The 14478-nt window shown below is 37.4% G+C and overlaps 1 protein-coding gene across 1 annotated transcript in view; it reads left to right on the top strand.

Moving 5' to 3' along the window:
• cacna1ea (calcium channel, voltage-dependent, R type, alpha 1E subunit a) overlaps nt 1–13973 on the top strand; it is a 127716-nt gene extending 113743 nt beyond the window's left edge. The window contains 14 exon segments of the mRNA XM_016575602.1: nt 316–381; nt 543–634; nt 804–972; nt 1255–1382; nt 3370–3466; nt 4793–4898; nt 4999–5106; nt 5327–5427; nt 5728–5834; nt 6941–7064; nt 11076–11204; nt 12034–12175; nt 12542–12717; nt 13332–13973. Of these exon segments, the coding sequence (XP_016431088.1) occupies nt 316–381; nt 543–634; nt 804–972; nt 1255–1382; nt 3370–3466; nt 4793–4898; nt 4999–5106; nt 5327–5427; nt 5728–5834; nt 6941–7064; nt 11076–11204; nt 12034–12175; nt 12542–12717; nt 13332–13823 (2037 nt within the window). The 3' untranslated portion in view covers nt 13824–13973.
• The last annotated feature ends 505 nt before the right edge of the window (nt 13974–14478 follow it).

Raw genomic sequence — 14478 nt, 5'->3', positions numbered from 1 at the left:
TTTTTTTTTTTTTTTTGTGGGGGGGGGGGGGGGGGGGGTAAGCTTTGTACTTTTGTTCTTGCTATTCAATAACTACCAGCAATTATGTAATTGTAATATTTGCACATTATTGAATAATGATCGGTCTTTATCAAGCGTTTGGGCTACATAGTTTATTCATGGAAAGAAAACCATTCCATCTATGTTTCAAACTGTCATTTTACCTAAAACTTTAACACTAAAACTTTGCAAGCACTGGTATTTTCATTAGGAAATGTAAATATAATTTAATATTCATTTTTGAGTTTAGTGCTTAACATGAGATTCATCTTGCAGGCTCTTCCATATGTCTGTCTGCTAATCGCCATGCTGTTTTTCATCTATGCCATCATTGGCATGCAGGTAAAGGTTGTCTTGGTCCCCAGACTGTCTGTTTCCATCTTTATATTCTTCTCTCTGTCTCTTCCTTTCTCTCTGTTTCTTTGCCACCTTTTCTTTTACTTTACCTCGATAAGCCTGTAAATGTGACAGACACCTTTTATGTGTTTGTAATTTCATTAAAGGTATTCGGCAACATCAAGCTAAATCCCAAAACCCAAATCAACGAACACAATAACTTTAGGACATTTTTTGGTGCTCTCATGCTGTTGTTTAGGTAAGATTAACTTCTTAGTTTGTTGTAAAAAAAAAAAACAGGTGCTACATTTTATGGTGTGTTAATTATTTTACTATGAAGCCAATACAATGAAGCAGTCCATCCTTTGGACATTAATAAATGTGACTTAATTTATAATATACATATGTGTGTGTGTGTGTGTGTTTAGGAGTGCAACAGGTGAGTCGTGGCAAGAAATCATGTTATCGTGTTTAGGAGAGAAGGATTGTGAAAAAGACGAATCACTCAACAACTCAACAACAAATGAGAAAAAAGATTGTGGTACCGAATTTGCATACTTCTACTTTGTCTCCTTCATCTTCTTCAGTTCTTTTCTGGTGAGAGGCAATTCATTTTAATGACACATACATAGCATTATAAACCTGTACACTGAAAACCCACACACTTAAGACCTATTCACACCAAATCCATTTTTTTGGTACATAAAATATATGGCAAGATTTTAAAATGGAAAAAAAACATTGAAAAATTAAATGCAACTTGTATCATTGAAAACATGAATATCCGCCACTGCTCAACATTCTTACCCTCACTCAATACCTTTCTGCTTTTCTGTCTGTTTCTCTGTCTCTATTTTCACATCTCTAATTCTCTTTCAGATGCTAAATCTGTTTGTGGCCGTGATCATGGATAATTTTGAGTACCTGACGCGTGACTCGTCCATTCTGGGTCCTCACCACTTGGATGAGTTTGTACGGATCTGGGGAGAGTATGACCGTGCAGCATGGTGAGAGATACAGCTTTCCAGTCATTTCAGTTGATCACATGCAAATGCAATACAGATGTACAATTAAAAAAAAACACACTGTGATTTACTTGGTTAATATTTTCTCATTCTGCAAAAATATTATATTTTTGAATTGATTATAATATATTTATGAAAAACATTGTTTTTTTGTGTTTTTAAAGTATGCTTTATGAATGTCATATTTAAAAAATGTACAAGGAAATTTGCATTGTAATTGTCAGTAATGTTTCTGTTTCTTTCTTTACACTAATTTGAAACCTTGCAGGATTACTTAAAGGGGTCGTATCATGATGAATTTTTTTTTTTTTTGGTCTTTTGAGATTAAAGAGTTCATTACACTAAGAAAGCAAACTGTTGCTGAATTCAGACCCCATTTACTGACACCATGCTGCAGAAAATGGTCATTTGAGCATTTACTTTCAAAATGACAGTATATTCTAAGAGTCAGAGAAAGGGTGTAAAACAAAAGAGCTATATCATGATGGCTTTTGGTTCAGAAAACGTCACTAATGTATGATATGACCCCTTTAAAGTGTGTTTCATGAAAAATAACCACTCCTACTACATGTGTCTTGAAGTTGTCTAATTTACTGTTAACGACCAGTATTTCCTTCTCCAGTGGAAAGCTACACTATAAGGAGATGTACAAAGTAGTACGCACAATATCGCCTCCTCTGGGCTTTGGAAAGAATTGCCCCTACAGGGTGGCATGCAAGGTTTGGCTCACCCACGAAAAAACTTCCCCTCTGCCTCTCTCTCCTCTTCTCCTTTTGTCATTCCCCACACCTTCACTAGCTAACACCCCTCACCCCACTCTTGTTCCCGTGATCTACTCTAGTGCTTTCCACCGGGTCAAAGACTGGCAGAGACAAGAGCTCAGCGCACAGAGAGACAGCTCATCCCTTTGGCCCTCGTCCCGCTCCTGAAGTGTGAATAACTGCTGCAGTTAATGACACTGAGAGCCATCCATCAGTGAACTCCATTAGATAATATCTAACACTGTCAATGGATGTTAGTGGGGATTCAGTCTCTCTGTGTCTGAATTGGATTTGGGGCTTTTATTGAACATTATTTGAGGAGGGCAGACTCCTCATATTCGCCATTGCCTCACCTGTTTGTAAATCAAAAGAACATTATGCTCATCTCTCCCCTGACCTACCACAGTGGCAGAAATTAATTTTATATTTTTAAAGGGGAAATATTTACTACTTGAAAGTTTTTATCTTATGAGGGCATACTTTTATAAACAATTTTTATTATAAAAAACTGTATGTTACATTTTGAATTAGAATTATATAATTTATATATTATATTTAATCTTACACATTATATAAAACAATTATATAAAAATATTATATTTAATCCCACATATATAGTATTTGTATTTTTCTATTTGACTGTATTTTTATGATTATTTTTTATATTTATGCATTATATTTAATAAATATTATTTATACACACACATATACATGAACAAAAATTCAAAAACTTCAGAAAGTCATGACTTTTTTTTTTTTGCTTCCACAAATCGAACTTTGCTGCCGTTTGTTAATTTCTGGCTCTAAACACAATGCCCCTTCTGGGTTATGTATTATAATAGCAGTGCTTCCGTTTCAATACAGCCAGTCAAATCCTCAGATCCACCTGCTTGACTCATCAGATCTTTGGCTGTTTTAATATTTTCTCTCCTTTAGCCTCTTCTATGCCTGCATTGCATAGAAAGACCTCCACCTGACCTCACCTCTATGTTTAATCAGTTTCCCTTTTTGACAGTTTTTCCTTTAAGTATGAAACACATTAAAATGACCTTCCCTTTCCTGTCTCTTCCTTCTCCTTCTATCTTTTCTGTTGTTTCCTTTTTCCTCTATGCCAATCTTCCTCTCCTCCCTCGTTCCTTGGAAATGCCCAATTCTTCTTCCTCCTCCTCTTCTTCATCACATTGCCCCTGGTGACTGCCCCCTCCTAGTGGCCGTATTCATTACACTGATATGTACGAGATGCTGACCTGCATGTCGCCACCGCTTGGCCTGGGCAAGAAATGCCCCTCCAAAGTGGCGTATAAGGTAGTCTGCAGTATTACGATTTGAATGAAGTCTGCTCGTTTTCAAGAGGCTCAAGCTCAAGGCTGTAGTTAAAGTGTCCCCAAGATGTATTTGGACACTTTAGTCAAACTTTAAATAATATGAATACTGTATCATTGCATTATGTAAAAGCATATTGAGCCAAGTGAGAATGATTTGTGAAACACAAGTTAGCTAAAAGTTTGCACTCGGTTTTATGTTTTCGATCTAGTTACATTGAGTAACTTAATTGTTTTAGGGCCACTGTATGCAAATAATTGCCATACATATATCTATACAGGGCTCCAGACTGCGACTAAAACGGTCGCATTTGCGACCAAAAATAATAATTTGCGAGTGAAGTTTTTGCTGAGGTCGCCACTGTCTATTTCGTGCACAACTTGAATAAACTACAATAGGTAAAGCTGTCAGTGTCACAATTCGCTGTGGGAGAAACGAGAGAGAAATGTGGAGTACAAGCAAAAGTCTTTAATCCAGGAATCACAGGGCTCTCCTCTTCGCTTTGGCACTTTCGCCGCGCCATACTCAGCTCAACCTCAGTCGCGGTACAGGGGGCGGAGCTCCTCTCAGCGCTCACACCGTCCGCGGCTTTCTCCCTTGTGAAAAGACATTTAGTTCCCACTTTAAGTGAACCTAGTTCCCAGGTCATCTACAAGATGGATTAAAATGCTGATAAAGTCAAGAAAAAATGAGACATAAACACATGACAGTATGATTGAAATGTTAAAATGTAAAAAAATTAAATAAATAATAATAATAATAAATAAATAAAACCCGTTTATTCTGTGGCACCTAAAAAAATAATTTGGCGCCTACGTTTTTTTCATATAGGAGCCAATGGCTCCTTACTCGATTTTTTTGTCTGGAGCCCTGATCTATATTATTATTTGTAGACGATCAGTGATGTTATTCTTTGTCATTGTCTCTTAATCATCCTACTGTAAAGTCCCTGTACATCCACCAATGATACTTTATTTGAATATGTCACCTTAACATCTTCAAAACACTGTCATTACCCTGACATTTATTCCAGTGTTAAAGACATATTGCAAAGGGCATATTCATAAAGTGTGATCCTTTTCCAATTTCTATGCATAAATTTCTACTCTGTCTCTATCCAGTATATGTGTTTCAACTATGTGCATGAATGAGTGATGTTGTGACATCTTCTTGGTGTTAACTGTAGAAGTTAAAAGACAACTAAACCTAGATGACTATTAGATTACTATTTTAAAAACATGCTCTCTCCTTAGCTTTGCAATCCTTGTATTTCAATTGTCTTCTGTCCTTATGGTGACTTTCTCTCAGCGGTTGGTTCTGATGAACATGCCAGTGGATGAGGACATGTCCGTCCACTTCACCTCCACTCTTATGGCCCTGATACGCACTGCGCTGGACATTAAAATCGCTCGAGGTTGGCACCATTGATCATTTTCAGTTTTATAAAAATCAAACTTCCTCTGGTTTGTCTTTTTTTTCACAATAATATTAATTAAATGGTCTTTGTGTAACAGGGGGTGAGGACAGGGGTCAGATGGACATAGAATTGCAGAAGGAAATCAGTGTCATCTGGCCGCACCTCTCCCAGAAATCTCTTGATCTGTTTGTACCCATCCACAAAGGTGAGAGATCTGAATGATAATTTTTTTTTCATTAATTTCTTAAAGTTTTAATAGTGTGTTATTTTTATTTTTCGAGTATTATTCACCTTGGTCTTGACAGTTTAGCTTGTGGTACCATTGTTGGCCACTAGGGGTGCCCACTGACTCCCCTGAAAGTGAGTGTAATTTGCAGCTGGCATAGAAATCTTAGTTTTCTACAACAAACAAATCTTTCTTCCAGCCAGTGACATGACCATTGGGAAGATTTATGCAGCCATGATGATCATGGACTACTACAAGCAGAACAAAGCTAAGAAGCTCCGTCAACAGCTTGAGGAACAGGTAAAGATATATTTTACCTTCTAAAGCACTAGAACTTCAGAGGTAAAGACTAGTTAACTCACAACCTCACGGCTATTGAATCAGCTTATATATGCAAAATTGCCATCTAACAGTATGGAATGCTGTTTTTCTAACTGTATAGAATGCTGTTCATTTTACTGAAGACACATAACAGAAAAACCTTCATATCTCAATTTGAAGTGTAAACGTCCTAAAGCTGGAAAGATGTACTGTTTTTCGGTTTACTGGATCACTGTGTCACTGGAGAGATTGTGCTGACCATCTAATGTTGTCTTGCAGAAACATGCACCGATGTTCCAGCGCATGGATGCGTCTTCACTGCCACAGGAAATTCTCTGCAGTGCCAAAGCTCTGCCATTCCTGTCACACAATGCAGGATCTGCCCTGTAATTGTACCTGTTGTGTGTGTGTGTGTGTGTGTGTGTGTACTTACAGTACATTCGCCCTGTATCTGTCTGCACCAGTGTTATTTTAGTATCATTGATATGCTAATATAGTTTTGTTAATATTTTGAATGTTTTTATTTTTATATTTTCTCTTTTCATTTTAATTTTAGTTATAGTTTAAGTAATTTTGTTGTGTTTTTGCCATTTTAATTAGTTTATTTTTTTACTATGTCTATATAGTTTTTACTGTTTTAGTTTATTTAGTTTTAGTTGTTCTAGTACTTTAACTTATACTAAATGAAAATGAGAAATGTTGCTTTGGCAACTAGCTTAAATATATTTCATTCAGAGGCGTCATGCCCATTCAAAGTGAAAAAAAATAGCCGAATAATATTTTCTATATTTGATACAATAACACCAGCATGGTTAAATCGTTCAGCGCGTCATATCATCAGCTGCTAAAATTCAAATCTGCGTTCGCTAGCTGACGCTGAGCCAGAGACAAACGCGTCGACGCGTTTTTACAGCAACACACTCGTGCCCCCTCAAAAATAATGAGTGCATGACGCCCCTGATTTCATTTAATGTTTATTTTAAGTAGTGAAAATGTTTTAGTTTATAGGGTTAGGGTAAATAATAACCCTGATCTGGACCTCTCCCCATTAGTTCTTTCGTTTCTTCTAGATATACACAATACTGGTGCAATACTTTAAAGCATAGAGGCACAATTCTTTATCACAATTTTTGTGATAAAGATTAAAGTTTTATATAAACTTTTACAAAATATACAATTTACCTATAGGTTATATATAATGAAAAAATATATTTTTATATATGCATTAAATATTTATATCCCCCTTCTTAAAATTGTGATTTTGGCCTGTCCCAGCTTGGGTCAGCTTGAGGTCTTGATCTTTTTGATGATATCCAACAGCGTCACAAACTTTTGAAATTAATTGTACTAAATATCTTATTTCTGATCACCAAAAACAATGTTTAGATGTGACCCACAGTTTGTGGTGTACAAAATGTACCCTATTTGTAGATGCATTTGTGGTGCAAGCCAACATGAGCATATTTGACAAGTTTCTCTGTTGTTTCGTCAGGAGTAGAGGTGGGTTTGTAGCACTGAGTCCCATATCACCCCAAGACCTCTTCATGCAGCGCTTGGCCCAAGACAGCATGGAAGAGAGGGATGAATACCAACACCAGTATCACCTTCAGAGTATGGTAGGAGAAACTAAATACACGAAGAAATACATCTCATCTCAGACATACTGACAGAGTATGCCTTGACATGTCTTGCATGACGTGTTTTATTAATTATTTTACATATGTGCATGAAATACCTGACAGCTGCTTTATGTTTTGTGAAACAACATTCAAATTTGCGATCTATTTCAAATTCTCAAACTGTATGTGAATTCAGGCTCATTCTCAGTGTTTAATAATTTATGAATAATTCAGGTTGGAAAATTGATACAAACGGTGACACGGTCTGAATACCACATAGCCAGACACTGATCCATTTGTAAAAGTAGGAATAGAAAAGTGGAACAAATTTTTCAGAGTCTAATTTGAGATATGATTTGCAAAGCACAGACTGTAATTGGCAATGCCTGGTCAGTAAAACAAAAGTTTTATCCTTGTGAATTTTGGTCAATTTGGTAGCTTAGTTTATACAACAAACTAAAAAAGTAGTCCTACACAAATGAAAGTAAAATTAAAATTAGGACACATCAGAGACTGTGGGTAGCGTATGTGTGCATATGTAGGTGACTAAAATTTCAATCCGCCCTGGTTTCGTAGTTCGTGTTTTTGTCTCTGCAGTATATTCTGTGCAGTCTGTACAGAACAGAAAGGAAATTGCAAAAAAAAAAAAAAGACATTGGTATAAGCGGAATAACTGACTCTTGGACAGTTGAATTATTAATTCAACTGTCCGTTGTCAGTTATGTGCTACATTTTTATTTTAACATATAGATGAAGCTGAAGCTAAAAATCACAAAACTCCAACTTTTGATATCTAAATCATCACCTAAAGATTTCTGGCAATGGTTTGTCAAGTGAGTAGGTTCTTTTTTTTTTCAACAGTGTCTTTATTAATTTTAGAAACATTTAACATTAAACATAAAATAAAAATAATAATAAAATATATATACAATATGGGGTGCTGTGTGTACATTAATGAGGAAAAAAAATTTACTTAAATGATTTTAGCAAATGGCTGCAATATAACAAAGAGTGAAAAATTTAAGGGGGTCTGAATACTTTCCGTACCCACTGTATATATGTACATATACATACAATACCCATACATGTTAAAACAATGGTACATTAATATCCTGAGGTGATGCATGTTAAGCCAAGTTACACAAAAAATAGATTTGGATCAGCTTCTTTAATAAATCATATAAAGGGATTCCATACTTTGAAAAACTTTTCAGGCTTTCCCTTAACAATATATGTGAGCTTTTCCAGAGCCAAGCAATGAGAAAATTCTTGTAACCATTGTTTAAAATGAGGGCTTTCTATGTCTTTCCAAAGACGAGCTACTATAAGTTTTGCTTGTAATAAACAGAATATCAACTATTTCTTATCAGAGCTAGTTAAAGTGCAATTTACAGGGAAAACATTTAGTATACAGAGTTTAGGACATTTGGGAACATTTTGTTTCAACACCAGAGATAAAAAGTCTAAAACTTTTTTCCCAAAAAAGTTGAACTTGGGGACATTTCCATAAACAATGATATAAAGTTCCTGTCTCTAGATTACATTTTATACATTGATCGGGAATGTTGGGATTAAATTTGTGTTGAGTTATGTATACTCTCATAATCCACGTATATTGCAGAAGTTTGAACCTCGTATTAATTGTCTGTGTTTAAGCCTATAGACAGATACTCTGCCATTTATCTTCTGTTATATTCCCATTTATATCTTGACACCATGCCAGACGTTTATTTTCCGTATTTTCCATGCAGTTAGTAGAGATTTGTTTATAAAATAAAGACATTTGCCTACCCCCATTAAGGTGGCTTAAAGTAATTTTTTCTAAAGGGTACAGATCCGGCAAGAGAGGAGAATGGTGCTGTGCCTTGTTAATAAAATTCCTAATTTGAAGATATTTAAAAAATATATATATATTGTTATAGGTAAATCAAACTTTTACCTTAAATCCTGGAAACTGAGCATAGTTTCATTACTAAATAAATCTCCCACCTTACTCAAACCTTTTAATGCCCAAATTTTAAATCCAGCATCGTGTGTCCCAGGTGTAAAGTTTTTGTTACCCCAAATAGGGGTAATTTGTGATAATTGTGGAATCTCTCCAAGATGTTTCAAAACTTCATACCATACCACAATAGTATTTTTAACAAAGGGTGAGTAGGTTCATTTTTAAAAGCTGTTAGAAAGTTTACATGCGTACACAGCATATGTTTTTTTGCTTAATATTTTGAGAAGTGACAGATGTAATTAAAACGGTCCACATTTTAACGTCTATTCACACCATATGTAAATGACTTGATTGTCACTCTGAGGAATACAGAAGCCCTTTTCCACCACATGAGAAAAAGAAAATTCATGCTTTGGTAAATCATAATTATGAGGTTATTATTTATTATTAGCATGATTTTTTTCTTATGTTGTGGAAATGGGCTTCCATAGAGGCACTCGCAAACATGCCATCTGATTGGATTGATGTCAAATCTTTCAGGAAGTCATCTGCATGGACATCACCTCCCTGATTCACAATCCTGCATGATGCTTCTACTTTTCCTGATTCATTTTCTTTTCACATTTGCAGCTTTATTGCCATCCCTTTATCATTTGCCTTCTGGCCTTGTAAAGGGAGAAATTTAGAGAGCTGTTTTTTAAGGTTTGGAAGGGTTTATTGATGTGGTTTCTCAAGGTTAGACTGCTAGGTCCAGATAACTTCCAGCACTTATATAACCAGTGAGCAGTTATACACAAGCTTAGATGTCTTTCTGTGCTCTTGTCTGTACTCTTATTTTCTACCCCTCCTGGTAGCTTTTTCTTTGCCTCTCTGCCATGAACTGTGATATAACACTAGATGTCTTAAGGGTTTTTAAGTTGGTTTATGTTTGAAACTCTTTTGTGCTAGAGCCCTTGTGTGTATGCCCAATATGTTTGGCTTCTGTTTTGAAACTTTCTACACCCCCTTTGAGTTGCTTATGCATATTGGCTCTATGTTGTGCTTATGGTGCTTCACTCTTGCCACTTTCCTTTTCCTCTATGACATTTTTGAATATAAACGCATCTTTTCCTAACTTTAAATAAATACTTGCTCCTAAAAAAGCAGTATAACATTCGCCAGGTTATTTTGACTTTAGTACATAAACTTGCATTTCTATTCTGTGTCCACTCCTAACAATGACACACTTGGTGCGATGATATTGAAGGCCCGTTCACACCAAGAACGACAATGATAACTATAACTATAAAGTTCTAAAAATCATTCTAAATTTAGGAGAATAGCAGAGTTCACACACCACAACTATAATGATAACGATATAGAAAAACAATATTGTTAGGATCACTTTCAGAACGATATTTTATAGCTGATAAACGATAAAACACTGGCAGCTGATCAGTCTTCATTCGAATTTAAAGAGCTTGCACATTTAAAATAGCAGAAGACCTTGCAGAGAAGCTCTACACAGCAAACAGAGTAACATGAAAACATAAAATTATCTCAGGTATCCAGCACTAGTTTCGACAACATTGACTGTTAGCCAAATTCGATGTTAAATCAGATAGATTACACTAGCTAGCTTGTTTACATATGCTCAAAACAAGGCATGCTGAAGACATCTGCTGGTTAAAGCCCTGTAAATGCAACAACACAAACTGATTCTGACTTATACGGAAGTATGAATAAAATTTGTCTTCAAAAGCGAAACTCTCTTAGCAGAGTGACGGATTCTCCTAACTCCTCTCGTCTTTATATCATGTGGTATATGTTTCTCCTTTGGTGTCTTTGCAAAAGCAGGTCACTTACATCCACATACGTTACTTAAAACTGGAAACTGGAGCGTGCAAGCTTAGAATAAACAGACCGTTATCGTTTGCTGGTGTGGACGCAAATATAGTTATCCTTATAGTTATTGTTATCGCTCTTGGTGTGAATGGGATTTTACAGCTGCTAAGTGTTATTTTTTAAAGTAAGGACTGAATGTGTCTCCCTCCTCCCCGTTTTTTCTCTTTCTAACTGCGTAGGTGCCAGAGCACAAAGACTTTAGCAGTGTGCTGTGCCCCACTAGCATGCAGGCTGATCCTCTGCAAGTGCCAGGGAGAGGCGTCTCTATCCGAGCCTCTTCCATGCCTCGCCTGGCGGTAGAGCCACAGGTACTACCTGTGTTAGCCTAGCCTAGCGATAACTAGATGCTATGTCTAAATCTGCTCTGTGGTTAGCATCAGCGTTGGCGTTGATTCCAAAGATGGAATGGAAACAGTGGGTAGAAAGGTGTAGTTCGTGATTTGGTGGGAATGTAATGTCTAACCCTGCTGGAAAATCAAACTAAAACCAGCTTCTGATTTGGTTTGGTAACATGTTTATGTAGCGATATCTCTGAAAATAGTAGTATGGAATCACAGTGTTTAAAATATGAATTATGGCAATATTCTAGTTGTATAAATATGTATATGATTATTTAAAAATAGTTTTATTATTTATATAAATATAAAAGTAATCTAAATATTGATATAATATTAGTGTATAAAATAATTATTAATATATATGCTTTAATTGGGGTAAAATGTTTTAGATGGTTTATTAACTGGTGTGCCCAAGGTCAACCTGATTAGAACTGGTGGATCACCTTATTTAATTTAGTAGAGCCCTATGGTGTAACCAGCTACCAGAAACACACCATCTTGACCAGCTTGACCAACCTGTTTTTTTCCAGCAGGGAATGTTAGGAGGTTGTGGTTGCCTTTGTTAGAGCTCAGTTCAGAAAAAAGTTTTTATATAGAAACTCATTTCATTTGCATTGTTTAGTGCAATGTCACTATGTACGGTTTCAAAGAGAGATTCTGTCAATCTTACAGCATAACATGAATTTGTTTCATTTTTGTCTCTGTTTTTGTGTTCTGTTTGTTGATGTGTGCTCTTGGGGTTTGTGTGCATGTTTTGTTTGTTCTCTATGTGTTTTTGTGTTTTGTGCACGTATAGCAGGTGTCTTCAGAGAGTAAACTGATGAAGCGCTCATTCTCCACGATCGGTGATCAGTGTGTGAATGGCGACTGGCAGGAAGAGTTCTCTCTGGAGAGGGTGAGCCCAGACCGACTGGAAAGACCCAGGCAAAGAAGCTTTAGAGGTCAGTTTTCAGTAGGGACGTCAAAAGCACAGGTTCTTTGGTACCAAGTCAATACTAAAATCGAAAAACATAACAATACAAGTCTACAGCAGTGGCTTTCAATCCTGGTCCTGGGGGTCTCTCCCTTATTTAACACACTTGATGCAGATCATCAGCTCATCAAGTGGGTGCTCCATAAATTGAGTATATCAGATAAGAGAGACATACAAAATGGGCAGATTGGTGGGACCCCAGGACCAGGATTGATATCGGATTGATACATGTTTATGTGCTTTGTGAAGATGCCCAGGCCATGGCCACATTTATGTGTGTGTGTGTGTTTGTCTGCACTTGTCTTAACATGTGCTTATGTTTGTGCATGTGCAGCTGTCAGGTCAAACCTGCGGGAGCCAGTGGACAAAGAGAGAGGACGGTCTAAAGAGCGAAGACACCTGCTGTCTCCAGACGTGTCTCGCTGCAACTCAGAGGAAAGGAGTCAGTCCCAGGAGAGACGCCACTCTCGATCGCCCAGTGAGGGCAGGAAACACACGACCCTCAGACAGGTGAGGACACAAACACATGTGCACACCCTCTGACCTGGCAGAACATTTAGTGTTATTTTAGTGTTTGAATGAATTTGTGACAGTAAAAACATGTTACAATGTTGCAAATTTCAAATAAACGAATCCCGAATCCTGAAATGCATCATGGTTTCCACAAAAAGATATTAAGCAGTACAACTTTGTTTTAACATTGATTATTATTAGACATGTTCCTTGAGCACCACATCAGCATATTAAAATGATTTCAGAAGGATCATGTGACACTGAAGACTGGAGAAATGGCTGCTGAAAATTCAACTTTGCCATCAAAGAAATAAATTGCATTTGTAAATATATTCAAATAGAAAACAATTATTTTAAATTGTAATAATATTTCAGAATATTACCGTTTTTGCTATATTTGTGATCAAACAAATGTAGCCTTGGTGAGCATAAGAGACTTCTTTCGAAAACTTAGGCACCTAACTTTTGAAAGTTAATGTACATTGAAGTGTACATACCATCTAATTAAGCATTTATTTCTTCCCTCCCATCCCCTCATTGCTTTCTCGTTCTCTCTCTCTCTCTCTTTATTAACCCACAATCATTTGCCCCATCTCTTCTTATCCCTATAGGAAAATAGTTCAGGCAGCCCAATTCCCTCCACTTCTGATTCAGGGACGCCTCGAGGGCGCCGCCAACTCCCACAGACACCTTCTCGGCCTCGGCCCCACATCTCCTACTCTCCGTTAGTGTGCCGTGCCCATCCGACACAAGGAGAGGCACGGTCACGGGTACTGCCCACAGAGGAAGGGGAGGGTCCAACCGGGACCGGGCAAGGCACCGCTATGGCCCACTCTACCCCTCATCGCTACATCTCAGAGCCATACCTGTCACTGCAGGAGGACGTTAACGGTCCAGACTCAAGTGGTGTAGAGGAGACTCTCACTTTTGAGGCTGCCATGGCAACCAGCCTGGGATGTTCCAACACCATCAGCTCTGCTCCACAACTACGTCACAACTGGCAGGTGCCTAACGGGCATTTCCGTAAACGACTAGCACAAGCCACATCGGGGACGTCAGGCTGTGAGCTTCTCAGTGACACTGATGAGGATGACCGGTGTTAGATTGACATTCGGGTTGATGCCTCTGAACTTTGTGCCTCAATCTAAGGAAAAAATATGCCTGTGTGTGTTTATTTGTGTGTCTGTGAATGTGGAGTCTGATCAGAGATGTGTAATCATCTCCGAAGAACCATACTAAAGATTTAAAGATCACAAACTGCTTGTGATGAAAGGACAGCAGCAAACATGCTGAAATGATCAGCAGTTCTAGCATTAGCACACTGAGGTTGAAGATCGGGTTTGTGCCCTTACACTTTCTCTGAACCCACCCGCAGATAAAGTGCTGGCTAATGCAGATGCATCCAAAAGCATCATCAGGATTTGGGTCTTGCCTGAATGCACTCAGGTTTCTAAACCTGCCTCCACATATTGAGATGTCCCATCAGCAGAAAATCTGTATACTGATAAGGACATTGTGTTCAGACAGAGCGTTTACATGGTCCTTTCCTGGCATGGTATACAGCAGTGTACATGTGGAAGCCACTTATTTTTGATTTTCAGAGGCTGATGGGCAGATAACAGCTGCGTAACGGGGGATTTGACATCCTGATTGTTCTGCTACCTGTGTCGGTGGTTTATTTAGGAGGTACACACAAGCTTATGCTCTAATACATACACTAAGAATGCAGGAAGTGATGTTCAGTCTGTCTATGACAAG

The sequence above is a fragment of the Sinocyclocheilus rhinocerous genome, unplaced genomic scaffold (assembly GCF_001515625.1).
Source record: "Sinocyclocheilus rhinocerous isolate Xijiao unplaced genomic scaffold, SAMN03320098_v1.1 scaffold1314, whole genome shotgun sequence".
NCBI classification, from domain to species: Eukaryota; Metazoa; Chordata; class Actinopteri; order Cypriniformes; family Cyprinidae; genus Sinocyclocheilus; species Sinocyclocheilus rhinocerous.
The sequence above is the reverse complement of the archived record's forward strand: the minus strand, read 5'-3'. Positions and strand labels throughout refer to the sequence as shown.